Consider the following 19,375-nt stretch of genomic DNA (forward strand, 5'->3'; position numbering starts at 1 on the left):
AAATTTAAAAAACAAACTCATTAAGTTATAAAAAATTCTTATTGTTTCAGTCCATAAGATGTTCTGTACAAATAATTTTATTTCAAAAATAAAAGTTCCAAACATTTTTCAGTTGTATCATTTAACTATCACACTTAAAATCATTCATAAAGCTTGGCCTTTTTGTAATTCGTTTACTTCTGTCTTTTGTATATACAGAAGTTACAGGTATACCTGTTATAACAGTGACTCATAATCGGATAGATCTTTGATGGCTATGCTCAAATCCTGAGATTTAAATTTATTCTTTTTATTAGAATTGTGTTTTATAGTTGAATCAACTGGAGCTGACTCGGTTTGTGTTTAATTTTGCTGTAGTATTATAGCTTTTATGCAATGCAGATTTTAAATTTTTACAATTGCCAGTACTTTTGCTGTTAAGTTATTCTGGTGCTTTCGCTTGACTATTCACTTCTAGGCTCTTACTCAAGTACATCTTCAATTGTAGCTTTACTATTTGATATGTCATTTACCACTAACTCTACTACGGATGCTACACTGGATCTTTTGAACTTTTTTACATAGCAGGTTTTCTTTCCTTTCTTAGTTTTTCTATTAACTTTAAATTCTTGAATGGGCATAGTTGAGATTATAGATTTACTCTGAACATAAAGGTCATCCCTCAATGATGCACACCCTTTTGAACGGACTTCTTTGACTCTCGACTCTTTAGATACTCTTGTTGAAATAAATTCATTCAGTAGCATAATTTTCCTTACAAATTCCAAATATAAATATTTTAAAAAAAATCCAATTCATTGATTTTTTGAGAAATCACGATAAATAATGCCAATAATTAGTTGTCTTGAAAACTGCATCAACTGTTACTCTAATAATTTCGCTACCAAAGCAAGAAACGCCTTTCTCTGTGAGATTTTTTAAATTTTTCCATTTAAAGCTTTTAGAAATGGCAAAAATTCACGTTTCGGATATTCAGCAATTTCACTGTATAGTTCCAAGAATGATTTTACCATGAATTGAAACAAACATCTAAAAAGGTGGTCTTCCACTTTCAAAGAAAGATGAAATATCTTTACTTCATCATTTCACTTCAAATATTTCACTTTGGTAGTTTCCTGAACGCAGATATTTCTCAGTCATTTCTAAATTTGAATTTAAAATTATTAATATTGTTTTGACCAAAACGGCACTTTTAGAACCTTTACTTACTTATTTTTGAACTCTTAAGCCCTGGATACATAGAAGACGTTGATATGAACGTCGCTCAGTGAATGGAAATGGTAGTATTATGTGATGCAGAGCAATACGCACACTAAATTTCGAACTTTGATTCGGTGTACAATTTCGCGTTTTGAGCTGCTTAGAGCCTGTGAAGGTACATGTAATATTTTTACGAGCTACATGAATATTTCTCACGTGGAGATAAATTATAGAATTCTGATATTTTGAAATAGAAAACTAATTTACTAACTATCCCAAAATATTCAACACACCTTTGTGAACTTCAGCGGCCTCATTGAATTTTATATTAATTTTGGTTGCGCCTGATAGACCTAGTTACGTAGATGCCAAGTGTATTTTTTATTTTGGCCGCAAATGATTATTTAATTTTTTTATTTAATTTTTTTAATTTTAAAAATTTATCATTTTCATTGAATTTTATATTAATTTTGGTTGCGCCTGATAGACCTTGTCACGTAGATGCCGAGGGTATTTTTTATTTTGGCCGCAAATGATTATTTAATTTTTTTATTTAATTTTTTTAATTTTAAAAATTTATCATTTTCATTGAATTTTATATTAATTTTGGTTGCGCCTGATAGACCTTGTCACGTAGATGCCGAGGGTATTTTTTATTTTGGCCGCAAATGATTATTTAATTTTTTAATGTTATTTTAAAAATTTCTCATTTTTGGGCATTTTAACGTGTTTCGTTGTACTTATTTCCGTCGTGTGTTCGCTGACAATACAGTTTCAGTGTCCTAATAATTTCAACGTGATATTCCCGTACCTTATAAAATCAATTACAGTTTTTGTTCATTTTCTAGGTGTTTTGTATTTTTGGGCCACAAACGATTTTTTCTGGTTGATATTAAAAGTATATACTTGATGCGTAAGGTTTGGTACTGTCCTCTAGGTCGCGTTATAGATGGCCCATCGCTTTTTTTAGTATGGGGTTGGGGAGGCGCCGCGCGCCCCCAAAGCTTGAGCGAAGTGAGTGCGCGGCGCCGTCAGTCGCCAATACGGGGAATCTCAAAGTGCGTCAGGCGCCAATACGGGGAATTTATTAACGTCTTTTACGTGTTTTGGAAGCAAACCTGTTCTCATTTTTGTTACTATTTAAGTTGATACGATTTCACTAATTACAATGCCACTAGGTACGATTACAGAAGGCCCACCGTCAATGCTCGGAATGGGGCTGGGCCGCGCCAAAAAAGTGGTGTCGACGGAACCATTGTTTATAAAAACGTTACTAATCGCCTAAAATTACTACTTTTTTAAAATTAAGTTAATTAAAAAAATAATCATTTGCGGCCCAAAAAAAGTTTCGTAATCTAAGCGTCAAGTGCTACATTCTCCGCCAAAAAATTACAAAAAACGGTAATTCCCTAAAAATACTACTTTTTAAGATTAAGTTAATTAAAAAATAATCATTCGCGGCCCCAAAAAAAATAGTTTCGTAATCTACGCGTCAAGTGATACATTCTCCACACAAAAAAAAGCAAAATTACATGAGGCCGCTGTAGTTCAATTTTGACATTTATTTTTTTGGTAAAATCAAATCAGGAACTGAGGTACACCATTTTTGGTGTTTTTTGCCCTTGATATGTATTATTGAGATATATTTTATTGTAATTTTCTATTGTTACGTAAAAAATACTCCTAAAAGGGGCTTTTCCAGCAAAACCAATCGAGGTGGATAAAATAATTTGTTTTTGTTTCTAACATTTCTTTATTCAGAAACCATTGACAAACTTTCTTTGATATACAATTTTGTATGTTAAAAACGGCTACTCTGTTACAGTACTATGGAACTAACAAGTTTAAGCAATTTTTTATCAATAAAATGAATTTACGACTAGAATGAAATTTCCAAATATTGGAGAGAAAATGGTGAGAGATATTACAAGTACTAGCTAATGAGTAAAGGTAGGTCTGATACCAAAAAGAATGAAAATATTATTATAGTCAACTTACACTTTCCTTGTGATCAATTCTATGCACTTGAATGCCTAAAAGTAAAATAGTAAAAGTATGCATATTATAATAAAAAATAATACAAAAACCATTGTGTAAGATCTTTTCACAGACAATGACTGATTCGTTAGGTAGGATTTTCATCAATGGTACACCAAAAATAACAGCTCTAAGACTAGTGGCGCATAACTAATAACCATTTATTTCCAAAATCTTTTTAAGCTCTAAACTTTGGCGACCACCCGTACAGCACTGTTGGCAACCAGATAATAATAATAAAAATAATAATTAGCTAGTCTAATACCCAAAGTCAAACTCGGCTCCTCTTGCTGCTCTTACCCCATGGAGTAAGGCCAGTACGTTTTCATGTTCCAGTGACAAAATTAAAATTTATAACAAAATCTTTGAAATTAAACTGAAATTGTAATTTTTTTTTACTTATTGTACCAAAAAAGACATTGAATAAGGATGTCTGGAATATTTCATACTTCAAAAAGCACTTCTCTTAGCTGAATCTTAAGTGTTAGCAATACGCCGGCCACTACCAAGAGATTTAAGCTAAAGCAAAGGCAAAGTAGAACTAAAATTTTAGTTCAAAAAGGTTTTTTTTGTTGAAGCTACTGTGTGAAAAAAACTGTCAAAAATCAACTTACTGTGACGATATACTAAGACCAGAATACTGCTTTCAGTACAATCTGGTGAAGTATTTAGAAAATGTAATTGAATTACAAAAGAATGACAATCTGTTATTGACATCCAGGAGTCTTTTCTGCTTACACCAGCTTTATTCTGTGAAAGATGAACTAAAAACCCTTGATAACGAAATTTTGAACCTAAAAATTATTAACTAGGCATTAAAATTCAATTTATAATTGGAATTTTTAAACAGTCGAAAATGTGATGAAACCATAATAATGATTAAGATACCAACGTTTTAGTTACAATTTTATGTATTAGATTTTATTATTGCATTCTTATGTCATGTCATACCAAAAAAATAGCAAACAACCCTAAATCAAATATTTTACTACGAATTGTTCATTATGACCAAAATCATTACACAATTCCTAAACTCTGTAAATAAAATTAATATTAAAATTTAAAGAAAATTTAAAAGTAAATATTTGAATAATTAAATATTTCCACAAAAGATATTTATATTAAGACTTTGAAACACTTTGTTTTATTAAATGGCAGTGCCTTATCTATAATGAACATAAGTTTTTAAGCACACCATTATGGTTTCTCACACAACTAAATTGAACCATAACTTAAGCCTGTAAATGTTAAAAAAACCATAATGAATACATACCACTTGATTCACATGAAAGATCCTGATTAGCGCTAATTGGATCATTTGGTATCCTCATTGTCAACCCTAAAAAACCATAACAAACATTACATTGTAATAAAAATCACAGTTACGAAAAGATTGAAGTGTTCATAAAAGTGTGGAAATTTGTAAATTTTCTTCATGGTGACTTCAAAGTGTTAATAATAATCATAATAATTAGCTAGGCCAATACCCAAGGCACCAACGTAGGCACAAGTCATCTAGGTGGCCGGGTTACAATGCGTAGGAGGGTGGTAGCAAGCCCTTCATGCCATTGGAGCCAACAGCTCCCTACACTAATTATTACCGTACCTTCCATAAACTGCAACCTTGTACCTCTTCGTGGTGGAAGGGAGTAACAGGTGGAGGGGAAACCCTTCATGCTGGCCAACTAAGGCTCTGCTTCTTCCTTAAGCTAAGGTGTGAGGTATCGTGCTGAGGGCTGAGTGGTACCGGGGAAGCGTAAATACGGTATCGTGAACGATCCCCTCGGTGCACCAGGCGACAACCCGTTGTATTTTAGCCTTCCGCCCGGACAGAGGATTAAGAGCGGTGACTTTTTACTTTCCTCTTTTCTCGTGGGACCAAAATGGAAACACAAAATAACAAACAAAAAAACCAAAAACCGGGCAAGGATTCGAAAGAACCCGGCCTTAAGCAAGGGGAGGGTTCGAAAGGACCCAACCCAAAGCAAGGGGAGGGTTCGAAAGGACCCAACCCAAAGCAAGGGGAGGGTTCGAAAGGACCCAACCCAAAGCAAGGGGAGGGTTCGAAAGGACCCAACCCAAAGCAAGGGGAGGGTTCGAAAGAACCCGACCCTAAGCAAGGGGCGGGTTCATCTTCGGATGTTACCCCCCCTGTTTCTAACCTGGAGGGGGGACTTTCCCCTACAAGAACCCGGCCTAGCCTTCAAGGGTCTGCCTCTGGCAAGACCCAGTCGGTGAAGCAAGGGTTCAAGGGGGATAAACCCCTCAGTAAAACTCAAAAGCGGAATCGACGCCGCAGGGAAAGATTGATGCAGGAGGAGGCCCCTGGTAAGGACGACCCCCCACCATCACTTTTAAAACGTTCCAGGGAAAATGACTCCCCCGATTCCCAGTCTCAGGTTTCCAAAAAGGTGGTCTCACGACCAAACCTATAGCGAAACCTTAAGCTCCACAAAGATGGCCATCGTTAAAGAAGACTATCCTGTGAAGACCATCTCCGCAGAGGAAATGGGCACCATTCAGCGTGAGGTCCTGAAGCGGATAGATGGGTCATCTTCGGGAGACCCTCTACCTCGTTTTGGGAACTTTCAGCTAGTTGGGGGCGCCATTCACTACCTCTGTACGGATGCGTTTACAGCGGATTGGTTCGTGGGAGGATTTGACCAGAAGGAATTGGTCTCCGGGGGGTCACGGCTTTCAGTAATGAAGGCCGTCGACCTACCGAAACCTTTCAAGGTAGCCTTCCGCACCAAGGACGTCTACACCAAGGATGGCAATGTCCTCCTTCGTAGACTCAGGACCTACACCAACGCGCTAAATACGCAATGTTGGAAGGTCGTAAATAAAGCCGATGAGCCGACTGCCATCCGCTGGATCTTCCAGGTGGATGGAGAGTCGGTTAAGGCTATCAAGGAAGCAGGAAACCAAGCCTTAACGGGTCTGGACAGTGGTATCTTTAAGATACTTCATGAACCTGACCCGACAGCTCCGGTGGATCCTGTAAAGGAGGGTGGTTCAGTCGAACCCTCTGCCTTGGAGATCTCAAGGATGGAAGATGTGGGTCAGGCTGGCGGGGACTCCGGAGAGGACATTCCAATGGAAGATAATCTCGTGGAGGAGCTAAAGGCCTTTGCTTTGTCGGATACCGACGAGATCAAAGAGGTTGTACCACTGGAGGGTGCAACAGGGGGGCAGGCTAGGGATGTAAGTCAGACCGGTGGATGTGTTGGGGTTTCCACAAACACAACCACCACTGTGTCTGAATAGACATCTAAGGTATGCAACCGAGCTCACCTTAAACCAAGATGAGTGTAAAGGTGCTGCAAATTAATTTGCACCACTGCAACGCAGCCACTGCAGTTCTCTGTAGGAGGTTCGCAAAGGAGAGCTTCGATGTCGCTCTCATACAGGAGCCATGGACTGCCAATGGAAAGATACTTGGTCTCCAAAATGCAGGTAATATGATTATAACTCTGCTACACCCAGGGCTTGTGCACTGACACGCAAGGGCATTCATGCCCTTCCGCTTTCAGTGCACACCTCCAGGGATATTGCCATGGTAAAGCTCATCACGGAGGTTGGGAAGTTACTATGGCATCGGCATACCTACCATACGACGATGCTTTCCCCCCTCCCTCGCAGGGGGTGACCAGATTGGTCAGCTACTGTGAGGGTTCGGGGAGGAGGCTAGTCATCGGTTGCGATGCTAATGCGCACCACGAAATCTGGGGCAGCTCAGACTGCAACCAGCGTGGTAACGACTTAATGGAATATCTGGTTAGTACCAGACTTCAAATTTTGAATAAGAACAATGTACCAACTTTTGTTACTTCTAACAGAAGTGAGGTAATTGATCTCACACTGTGTACAGTAAATGTCGCAGATAAAATCAAGAACTGGCATGTGTCTAACGAACAGTCTTTGTCGGATCACAGACACATTTGCTTCAATATTCTGGTCAAACCTGTATGGGCTTGTACCACTATTCGTAACCCTAGGGGCACAGATTGGTCCGGTTACAGGGAAGTCTTAAATTTCTTCCTAAAGGGTGATAAGCCACGGCTGTCATCGGTGTTGGATTTTGATTTGGCTGTTGAACGCGTTCAACAGTCCATTATCGACTCCTATCACAGCAACTGTCCGGCAAAGCCTGCCAACCGGCCAAGGCTAGTGCCTTGGTGGAACAACGAGATTGGCAGGCTGCGCAAGGAAACTCGTAGGCTCTTTAATAGGGCAAAAAAGGGGGTGATTGGGATGCCTATATACGCACCCTCACCACCTACCACAAGTCTATCCGCGATGCCAAGAAGGCTTCATGGAGAGACTTCTGTGAGAACATAGCGGATGTTCCCAGTACGGCCAAATTAATGAAAATTTTGGCACACGATAATACTAAGCATCTTGACACCATTAAGTTGAAAGATGGTAGTTTTTCCACGTCCGGTAACGACACTCTGACACATATGTTAGATGTACACTTTCCAGACTCTAAGCTCACTAGCAATGGTAACACTGACAATCACCCTTTGAGGATCAATCGAACCAAAAGGGAAGATTGGGCAGTGGCGAATAAGGTCGCCACGCATTCCAGACTTATATGGTCTGTAAAGTCATTTAAACCCTATAAGTCCCCGGGACCGGATGGGATTTTTCCTATCCTCTTACAGGAGGGCATTGATATTCTATGCCCTATGCTGCGGATAATCTACAGGTCTTGTATTGCTCTAGGGCATTTACCTAGCACCTGGAAGCTTTCTCAAGCGATCTTCATACCTAAGCCTGGTAAATCTGATTACCTGGAAGCTAAGGCATTTAGGCCAATTAGTCTTACCTCTTTTCTCCTAAAAATTCTGGAGAAAATGGTGGACAACTACATTAGGGAGGAGATTCTTTGCAACTCTCCTCTGTCGGCTGCGCAGCATGCTTACCAGAAGGGCAGGTCTACTGAGACCGCCCTGCATGGTATCAGCAGCTGCCTGGAAAAAGCAATTGAACACAAGGAAATTGCGTTAGCAGTTTTTCTTGATATTGAGGGAGCCTTTGATAAGGTCTCCAGCGCAGTCATACTTAAGGCTGCGAAAAGGTTTGGTATCAATGACACATTGGGCCTTTGGATCAAATCTATGTTAACTGACCGAAAAGTGGTATCCTCCTTGCTGGGTGACTCCCTTATGGTCTCCACCAGTCGGGGTTGCCCACAGGGGGGCATTCTTTCTCCCCCTTCTGTGGTGCCTGGTGGTGGATGAACTCGTTCGGAGGTTGAACAGGGGAGGATGCCGCTGTTTCGGTTACGCCGATGATATTGCTATCATCATTACTGGGAAATTCCCGGCAACAGTGAAGGACGTAATGAGGAGGGCCCTAGCATCAGTTGAGAGCTGGTGCAGGGAGGTCAACCTCATGGTTAATCCTAATAAAACTGTCTTGGTTCCTTTAACTCGTAGAAGGATAAAAGGTATGTTTGAGGGTATTTCCTTATTTGGAAAGGACCTAGTGGAGAGCACCGAGGTGAAGTACCTCGGGGTCATCCTGGATAGCAAACTAACATGGAAACCACACCTTGACTACATAGTCAAGAGGGGCAAAATGTTATTTTGGAGAACTAGAAGTGCAGTTAGCAAGACCTGGGGCTTAAGATCATCAGACATATCCTGTCTTATGCAGCTGTGGTCTGGTGGCCAAGGGTTACTTTAAGGACTGTGCAGTTTGATCTGCGCACTCTGCAAAGGCTGGCTTATGTCGGCATTACAGGAGCCATGAGAACAGCCCCAAGCGCTTCTCTGGAAATACTCCTGAATATGCTTCCTCTCCACCTTTTTATTGAGGAATCTGCCCTTTTAGCTGCCTATAGGCTTAACCAAAATGGCTGGTGGAAGGCTAATAATTGGGAGCATAGCCACACCAAACTCTTCCGTGATATGTCCAATCAGATGCCGATTTTAACAATGGGCTCTGATCTGATGGTTACTAAACTCCACTTTAGTAAACCTTTTGAGGTCAACTTCCCTAGCCGTGCGGAGTGGAGTCACTTGACCCTCGGTACCAGAGGAGAGATCGTCTGGTTCACTGATGGGTCTAAGACACACTATGGCACTGGTGCGGGGATGTATTGCCTTACTAATAATTTCGGCTTTTATGAAAGCCTAGGGATACACACTAGTGTATTCCAGGCTGAAATTTTTGCCATTTGCTCCTGTGTTGCTCACTGTTTACATCAGGGGTATCATGGGAAGGTTTATCCAGATTTATTCAGATAGCCAGGCTGCTCTTAGAGCTCTCAGCCAGTATAGTATTTTTTCTAAACTGGTTTTTAGCTGCTTAGATCTCCTCTGCACTCTTGGGTTGCACAATAAAGTTCAACTTTGTTGGGTACCTGGGCATAAGGGGCATCTTGGGAACGAAAGGGCCGACGCCTTGGCCAAGGAAGGTGCGAGGGCTGGGTTCATTGGTCCAGAACCTGCTCTCCCCATCTCCCGAGGACTTGTACGCGGCTTAATCTCCAAGTTTATGTCGGATCGTCAACTCAGACAATGGTCTGAAATTGAGGGTCAAAGGCAGGCCAAAGAGTTCACTCTTGGCCCTTCTGGGGAGAGAGCTAGAGAATTACTCTCGCTCTCTAGGTCCAGTATTAGGATTGTTACTGGCCTACTTACAGGCCACTGCCATCTTAACAGACATTTAACGCTTATTGGGGTCAGTGATGACCCGATTTGCAGATCTTGTCTAGCTGAGGAGGAAACTGCCTCACATGTACTCTGTAGCTGCGATTACTATGCAGCCCAGAGGTTTGAGCATTTGGGTATGCATCGGTTGGAGACGTATGACGTCTCTAATATCACGGCCGGGCAGATTTTAAGCTTTATGTCGGCAATAGGACTTAATTAAGTCACCCAGTTTGGGGATGCACAATGGACCTTAGGTCGAAGTGTTTGGCTTGCCACCCCACTCAATAATAATAATAATAATAATAATAATAACTATTACCGTTAACCTCTACAAGTTCTTATGGAAAATGGAAACCAAAGAACTCGGGGGAAAACCTCATTAACCAGTGGATAGAGAACTTGCAAACTCAACACAGGAGTAATTCCGAGTTTTCACCGAGTGCCACAAAATGGGATCCAGCCCAGCTCCTCTTGCTGCGAGGTGAAATAACTAACCACTCCGCCAACCCACTTATACCTTTTTTATGCATGAAACTAAACATAGAACTAGCATTATACACGCACATAGCATACAATGGATATAGATAAATCATCAAGTTTAGGACTATCTGCCATGCAATGAGACATTATGATAGTGCTATGATCACCAAATATTAAATACAGCCGAGTTGTATTAGGTTACAACATCAGAAAGATGGGTTGGCAACAAATCTTAAGCAATAAAAGTAATAGATTTAAGTGCTCCAAATCTTACAATCACCGATAATCCATAACCCTACCTATAAGACCTAAGTCGACTATTTGGTGTTACTCCAAAACTACCTTTTAGCCATAACGTATCAATTAAACTAACTCCAAATAAAATTATCTGTATAACATACCACAATTAACTTTTCAGCAAATGGCAACCAAACTAAAATAATTTAAATTAAATTGCTCATATTTGACTTAATTATAAATGCATTTAAAAATAAGAAAACATTTTATTTTAATACTAACCAAGAAGAGTTCTTGAACTATTTAGTGTGCCATGGCTGATATCCAATATTTCATCAATCTGAAGTAGTATCTTCAAAAAGATGCATCCAGGGGTCAAAAAAATAAAGAGCCATAAGTATGTGTAAACTAGAAAACGTGTAAGGAAAATGTGTAGGATTGTAGTCGTAGTCTATTTTATAATATTAAGCTAGGGTCGGCTTAACCCGTCTATTTAAGACATCTTGCAAGTTCACTGGAATTGGAATATGGAATATTAACTCTAAAATCAGATCTTTAGAAAATTAACTAGTTGTTAATTTTCCTTATCGCAGAAACTTTTCTGCAAATAGGAAAAATAAAAAATTTAAACATATATTACTTTTTAATTCTAGACTATATTAGTCTAGAGGTTTAGTTTTACTTTTCGATTCGAAAAACTCATTTTCTAATCAAAAAAAGTGACAAGTACATAAAAAATAAATTATAGTTTTAGTTAATAAATATGTAACAGTTGTTTAAATTATATTAAAAGAGATGAAACGAAGTAACAAAAAAGAAGTGAAAACCTATATTTTGTAACGCCTTAATTTAGAAGGAATCAATACTTCGCAAATGTTTTAAGTCACACTTTTGTACATTTAAAACAGTGGTTAAAAGGGGGTAATTATTTTGAGAGATTGGTTTTGGACCTAACTTGTTACTGCTAAAACTGTAGACAATTTTCAAAACATTTGACGCTATTGTAAATTGGAAGGCCAAAAGTTTAAATGTTAAGAAAAGTAAAATGCATATACAGCCACTATTTATGAATAATCTATAACCCAAAAAAATTGTACATAATTGCAGTGAAATTTCTGGACGTTCGCAACCTACTTTGAAAATCTCTGTTAAATCATTGAAAGAACATTAACCTTTATTGATTCAGTAGGATTGGAGCTTTTCAGTTCATATTCAGCAATGAAAGTAACTTTCTGAAAATGCAAAAAGAATTTTTGGCTAATTAGTTTCATGTAAATATGAAAACAAAATTGCTTAGTAAGCTCATACACTATTAAAGAATGGGTCATTATTTTAATATTGACAAATCTGTGTTGCTTGATAGCGAGTAATTTTAGCGAAACTTTTTTGTAGGTACAATTACATAATTTTGTAAAAATGTTTAATTACCTTGATAGAATTAATCCATGAAACAAGGAATGCTTTATCTTTGATGTGCCCAATTAAACGAAGAGAAGATGTATCAAACATTGAATCTGAAATATAATAAATTCTTGCTAATCAGATCATGGGTCAGTAAAAGTAGAATATGACTCTCGTACTGTGGTGAGTACTAAATAGTTTATATACCTTTAAGAAAATTAAAATCTATGTTATAGATTCAATAATAAGGAACTGCTAACAAGTTACCAATGAGATTTTTGCTTGTTTAGTGTTGACCTCTGTCGTATAATGGGAGCATAAAAAATTTTGGTTTATCACTCCACCATATGGATTGTGATTTTCGTTTCAAAAAAAAGATAGAAAACAGGTGGTAATCATAACATTTTTAAAAATATCTGAATTATTACATATTTTTATGAACATTAATTATGGTGTTTCATATTCGAACATTAATTATGGTGTTTCATATTCTTATTTTAAAAGGCAACAGAAATAGTGGGGGAAACTAAGTGGCAGAATCTGCTAAATTTGCACATTTACACTGGAGATTGGAGATTGGAATGATTTTGTTAAAAAAAAGTCCACTTGTGGTGCTGCCATATAACGTCAAAGGCAGTTTGAGCAAGTTTTGATACCATTTTTGTTGCCTTATAACTTATTACTGTTCAGTCAATAAGATGGAAATTACAATTTACAAAATGAAATATAGAGGTAAGCCTTGGCTGAACATATTCTAAAACGATCGAAAAACCAACTGACACAGTCCCTCTTCTCAATTTTTTTCCAATGCTTGCAAATACTCACAGCATGCCAGAAGTCATGTCCTGTTTTCAATGGCACATGATTACCAAATAAACAAGTATTTATTTTGTCACAATATGGGGACTAAATCTCAATGAGTAAAACTACTTCACTTCCCATACAAATATCAGCCTTATTAAATTTAAAAATATTCACTTTGGTCTGCAAAGGTGATAAACAACTCAGCTATATCCCAAAGCTGCGGTTTACCTTAATATTCTCGTGATCTTATCACTTTGGAGCAAGGCACGTGTCATCCTGCTCTACCCTTTCAGTCTATATCTAAATGCTTGGCTAAGTTATGTTAAGCTTGGCTGTCAACTACTAGGTTTAAAAAATATCAGTTTTAAAAATTATTACCTGAAATGACTGTATGATTAAACTCAATCGTACTAGATCCTGATTCACTTGATAAAAAATCTATGGCCATGATTGAGGAAATGAACAGCTAATCCAGCTTATCAAAAAACACTGTAATTTTCCTAAATTAAAAAAATATTAGAAATCAGGTTTCAAAGTATCAATTTTATAGAAGCAAATCATTGCACTAGCAAACTATTACTATCAGAAGCGTATAATAACACACTTAAGAGTGAAGGATCCATCTAGGATTCAAAAATTAAACATGTACCTTTGAAGGATAGAAGCAGTTATCATCGGGAATGATTTTCCTTCCAAACCAAGAACGCATACACTGCAACCTTGAAAATTAATACGTATTTTATTCCACCTGACCCTGCACTATGGAAATTATAGTTTCATCTGAAAATTATTTAAACTTTTCGCAAATTTAAAAAAAAAAAAAAAATAATTTTTTTAGGTAGATTGAAGTGGTTTTCCTTACTGGATATATCTCTGCCAACTCTGTTCTGAACCCCAATTGGAATACCTCAGAGGCATTTTTTAACACCTGCTTCTTCGCCATACCCTAAACAACCCAATTGTGGAGCATGTGGACTGGTACATCTGCGTGCAATTTTTCTGCCCTTTTTAAACTCGACCCCTTGGGCAGAACAAGAAGCAATGGAGCTAAAATAACAAAACCTCGGGTCCTCACTACCACCTGTCAATGGCATTTCGCTGTTCGAGCTATTAATCATTGGAACTCTGCCAAAAGATACTTTTGCCTGCACCACGCGTCGCGGATTCAAAATTTTTGTGCGTGAATGAATATCTTCATGAATATATCTAGCTATGAATATACAATAGCAATAGCCTCTCTAACCTCCCTCTAAAATTTGGGTTGGGCTTATCTAGTCACGTGATCAATCACATCTGCTCCGATCGAGCGAGGAGCATGTCGTCATTTCCTTCAGTCTCCTGATTGGCTGAAAACGCGTCACTGGTCTCGAAAGTTGCCACCCAAATCAAATCGACATGATAGAAGGGCTATATCGTAGCGTTGGATATTCATAGCTAGATATATTCATGATATCTTTTAACATACGAACATAGCTCCCTGTAATATACCTATTGTTATTTTTTTTTACATTTATTCTTTCTTTTTCTCCCTTTTTATTAATTCTATTTAGTATATACCTACTGTATCGTCTAAATGTACTTACCTCTTCATATAAGCTATCCTAGCTTCGTGATTTTTTTATTGCAAATAAATATATAAATAAATAAGTGTTCATATCAAGCCTTGATACGAGGCATAATTACCAAAGTGTTTTGCCAATGCTAAAGATTTACCGAATTATGCTATCGAGATAAAGAGCATAGAATAGGATGAACTTTTGGTTTGTTCTTTCAAGTTTTCAGTGCCGGATTAAGAACTAGGCACACTAGGCACATGCCTAGGGCCCGAGGGTCAGGGGGCCCCGAAAGATCCCAAGTCAATACGCTAGTTCAAAAAAACATTTATTTAAAAAAAAACATTAAGCTTATTTAAATTGAATAACAGTTTTACGCCACGCTTTTAACCTCTCCGAGGGAACAAAGTCCCCTAGGAGGGGTTATACAATCACCGTGTCTGTCTGTCTGTGGGTCTGTCTGTCAGGCCTGCGAACGCGTACGCATTGTGTAGCAAAGTGTAATCATTGCGTACGCATTATCTCAGAATCCGCATTCACAATTGCTTGGAATTAGGGAACGAAGTCGAAAGATTGGCAAAACCACCGTGTGACGGTGAGCGTTAACGGATAAATTTGCGGTTGGGTTGGGTTTGGTTGTTGCTTTTCGTTAACGCTCACCGTCGCGGCAGTTTTAACTCAGTTTGATTGGATATTTTTTGTAATGTTTATGTGTAGGGTGGGACGGATCGAGTGCTGAGTGTTATGGCATCCTCTCAACATCCAATGACAGGGTTTCCACCAATTGTTCACGATATTCGTCTTAGTGTCATTATGTGATCGTATCGAGCGGGATTTGAACACAAAACCTCCTGTATGACAGGCGGACGTTCTACCATAGAAACATCGATACTTATTACGCTTCTTCGGAAATTAGACTTTCAGATTTATTGGAAGTGTATATTACTAACTAATAGAGAATTAAATTTCGGTGTTTATTTATATAGAACGAAATTTCGTGTTCGATTTAAATTTTTGCATCGAAGATAATTTAATGTAGCATCTTCTCTGTTGATTAAAAACGAATGCGCGGCCCAGTTTTCGAACCCGGGCCGTTCTGCTTGACAAGAAAATGCTTTACCACAGAACCACTGACAAGTATATGACTATTTAATTTTTTTTAAAACACCTTTGGCGAAAGTCCGTTCTTTTTTACGCTATTATGAGTTTATTGATGTCAAATATTTCCATAATGTTGTTAACATTTATTCAATAACAGCTTTATCGAAAGTCTTTTAAGCAGTTTTAAAGTTGTTATCATCAATTTATCCTGTACAATTTTTTTTTAGATATGTATAAAATTTTCAAAAGGTAAAATAAATTAATTTGAAGTTAAATTCGATCGCCGTCAGGAATCGAACCCGGTCCACATTGTTAAGACGCGGACGTTTGGATGGGAAGATTATAAACACCCTACGAAAATGTTTACTTTGTTTTTTCGGAAGCGTATTTAATAGAGTACGAAATTTTGGTTTAATTGAAATAGAATTGTAATTGAAATTATTGCAGCGAAGAAATTCTAATTTAGCGTTTCGTCTATTGATTAAAAACAAATGCGCCACCCAGGTTTCGAGAACAGGCCATTCGGCTTGGGAGTCGAGCCCTCTATCACAGAACCACCGATAGCTGCTTAGCTTCACTGAAAATAAGACACTCATCGTAAGCATAATAGGTAATAAAGTCTTGAATTTTTTTATGAATGAATTTATGAAGGCCTAATCTGGATTTTTTACGAATGAAATTATGTTGATTGAATCTTGTTAAAGTCTACATTTTTTACGAATGAAATTTTGAAGGTCAAATCTTGTTTTAAAATATGAAAAATATCTGGGTTTCAGGCAAAGTAAGGGTTTTATGTTATTTTTACTGATCGAGATAACGTTGTTTTTGGTCTATTCTTGGGTATTGTTGGTTTTTAAGCTTATTTTTCGAAATAGTTCAGTTTTAGTGGAACCTTTAAACAGAGAGTGTAAAGATTATGAGAGGCGTCTCTTCCTATTCCCGTAACGTTAAAATTTCGAACAAGATATTGAGAGCGCGCGCCCATAGGAGAGGTTACGATACTATCCGACACACGATGTCGCTACTGGAAAATTTTTAAATTTTGTAAACATCCGGAAAGTTTTTCATCAGTCATGGCTGTTAAACATAGTTGAATTATGCTAATTTAAAATTAATAAAATTCAATTCCATCAAAAATAAAGAAACGTAAGTACAAGAAAGCGGACTATTTATAATATTTTGATACTAAAAGAATTATTTGTTTGATTAACCAAGGAAATTCATTGGAAATTTTATGAAATGGCCGAGGCTTAACGAGAACAGAGCGTTATAAATTAAAAAATACGAGGAAACATTGAAGTTGGTAAAATGAGATTAATGTTGTATTTTTAACAGTTTCCTATCTAATCTTTTCTGGGTTTTCGTGTATTCATGGTTGAGATCTTGTTTTTTAAGGGAACTATGTATGCAGAATTCTATGAAAAAAGATATCATGTTTTGGTATGCAGTTGCACATGGAGAATCTTCATTAGCTTTAAAATATTTCTTGTCAATTCTTTGAATGATGAATCTCTCCAAACGTCCTTTAACATTTGTCATGTGCGATAAAAGCTTAAAACTGGTGTCAAATACTTAATTCATTTGTCTCCGTTACAAATTTGAAGAAACTATCAGTTGGTACGATGAGGCTGCTGAGCAGCTGATAGAAGAATTCTTTGCTGTTTTGAAAGCTTTAAAGTAAAAGAGCAGATTTGATGGGTCAACAATTGGATTGTCTTTTTTGAGTTGACTTATGCAAGAAGAGCATTGAAGGTTTGAGTAGCAGCGGTGAATTAGATATCCTGAAATGTAACTAAGAACATTTTGTTTTAGCAGGTTTGGACTTCCAATAGAATTACAAAATTCTAAGTCTTCATCGGAACATTGCCCCTGGCTTTGCGAGACTACAAGATTTTCAAAATTAGAATCCGGTGGTTTCAAGAGATTATTCACAGAGGCCGCCCTGTATGCAGCTCGAAATTGTTGTGGATTGGGATGATCACGGACTCGCGGTTGCCTCCTTTCTGTCTTATAGATCCAAGAAAATTATCTACAAAATCTTGGCTAATCCTGTCCGTTAATAAAAACTTAATTTTGGTTTTATCCTTTAGATCTTCCCAGAGGAGTAGCAAGGCTTGAATTGAAATTACCATTTTCTGAAATTTCCAATGGTGTAGAGTCATTAAGACTGAAAATTGTTGGCACAGCGGATGGTGTGAGCCTATTTTTAGTTCTAATTTTCATGAAACTGGCATCAATGAAATTATTCGCGCAAATTATATGGTTAACGTGTAAATATTCCGTAGTTTTATTTGTAAGCCCATCATTATTTACATTTTTCAGCCACAAAATAGAACTAAACTTTATATTAAGTTAATATGCCAATAAGCCTATCTAATGAAAATGCGAATTTACCAGTCTTTTTCCTTTGGAAACTTAAAAAAAGATTAACAAGGATTTCTTGTTTTCAATATTTTACAATTTAAAACAAAAGAATATACCCCAGACCCACTAAATTATTAAAAAACCTTGTAAAACTAGCATTAAAAATCTGGAAAGTTTTTGCGTCTCTTTTAAACCTAACATCGAAACGCACGCGCTGTGAGAACGGCGCCACTGGTGGCGCCATCGCTCTTACGGTAGTAGTGGACATTTTTGGGAAAAAAAGTTAGTACGCTTTTTTGAAAGAGAGACGCCTCTCATAATCTTTACACTCTCTGCTTTAAAGTTGTTACATCGCGGCTTAAAGCTTATCCGGTTTCATTATAATAACGTCGAAAATTCGTATTTGTGAATGGTAAGGTGTTGCGCTTCTTGATTTTCTATTTTCTATTGCTGGGTTTTGAATTAATTTATTACTCGACTGCGTAATAATATTTTTCTATGAGCTATTTTGATCCTGAAGTCTGATTGATTGGGATATTATTATAAAATTTTTTCTATTCGTTATTTTTGCTCTGAAGCCTGATAATTTGGGATATTATTAAATATTTTTCTATTCGTTATTTTTGCTCTTAGCCTGATCGATTGGGTTTTTATTATATATTTTTCTATTAATTATTTTTGCTCTGCTCTGGGCTGATTGATTGGGTTGTTATTATATATTTTTCTATTGGTCGTTTTGGCTCCAAAGTTTGGTCGATTGGGTTTTTGTATTTTATTTTTTTGATTGTGTTGAGCTTTTGGGCGGTATTGTTGGCTTTTAATTATCATTTTTTCGTGTGAAGTGGTTTAAAGAAGGTTCTTTGTGTTGTTATTTCGTAAGCGAGAAAAATATAAATACCCTCTGTAGATATTTCTTCCATTAAAATTTGCTTCGTATTACATTTAACTGATAAACTTGTTCTGTAAATAGGGTTACTTAATTAATAATATTCTGAATAAATTAAACTCGGTTGTTTCGTCTCAATTATTTTATTTATAATTAAATTGTATACCGTGCGGGATTGAACCGAGGAGAGGTATATTTTGGCTTGCCAACTTGTTCAAAATGAAAACCATGAATTACTTTGAAACTATATTGATTCTATTTGTAATATTTATAGTTTAAACGAAATATGAAATACTCTTTCCAAAAACACAAAAAACGAATTAAAGTAAGTCTAACTAAGGTACCGCGTAGACTATTTCGTTTTACGGTGATCTATATAGAGGTAAAACCGTACCAAAACGACTAACTTGTAACCTTGCATATCCAATCTCTTGTCCACTCTTTGACTCCGTGTCAGGCCGCTCCCCACCCCTGTTCATTTTCTTTGGCCCCAAAATAGTATTTCATTCAACCATCGTTAGGATTTGAATTGACAAAATTTCCACAGCATTAAACAAATTTGAATAGTCGAACTATAATTTGGATGATTATGGTCCAGTTGTTCCTTCCTTTAAGTGGGTGCTATGAATTTTTTTTGGTTTTAGTTA

The 19,375-nt window shown here is 37.1% G+C and overlaps 1 protein-coding gene across 5 annotated transcripts in view; it reads right to left on the reverse strand.

Moving 5' to 3' along the window:
• The window catches only part of pigeon (gamma-secretase activating protein pigeon), a 48,662-nt gene that overhangs the window by 26,460 nt on the left and 2,827 nt on the right, over positions 1-19,375 (reverse strand). The window contains exons 2-10 of one of the 5 annotated variants that reach the window (XM_090153706.1): positions 13,687-13,871; positions 13,474-13,543; positions 13,203-13,313; positions 12,048-12,133; positions 11,792-11,851; positions 10,902-10,971; positions 4,511-4,576; positions 3,852-4,031; positions 3,199-3,233 (exon numbers count right to left, since the gene is read on the reverse strand). In XM_090153706.1, the coding sequence (XP_090009832.1) occupies positions 3,199-3,233; positions 3,852-4,031; positions 4,511-4,576; positions 10,902-10,971; positions 11,792-11,851; positions 12,048-12,133; positions 13,203-13,272 (567 nt within the window). In that variant the 5' untranslated portion in view covers positions 13,273-13,313; positions 13,474-13,543; positions 13,687-13,871. Of the gene's footprint in view, positions 1-3,198; positions 3,234-3,851; positions 4,032-4,510; positions 4,577-10,901; positions 10,972-11,791; positions 11,852-12,047; positions 12,134-13,052; positions 13,129-13,202; positions 13,325-13,473; positions 13,544-13,686; positions 13,872-19,375 lie in introns of those variants that run through there. The other 4 variants (XM_090153716.1, XM_090153700.1, XM_090153711.1 and 1 more) reach the window with 4 other exon arrangements.

Source organism: Leiobunum rupestre, chromosome 1, assembly GCF_980474605.1.
Source record: "Leiobunum rupestre chromosome 1, qqLeiRupe1.1.hap1, whole genome shotgun sequence".
NCBI classification, from domain to species: Eukaryota; Metazoa; Arthropoda; class Arachnida; order Opiliones; family Sclerosomatidae; genus Leiobunum; species Leiobunum rupestre.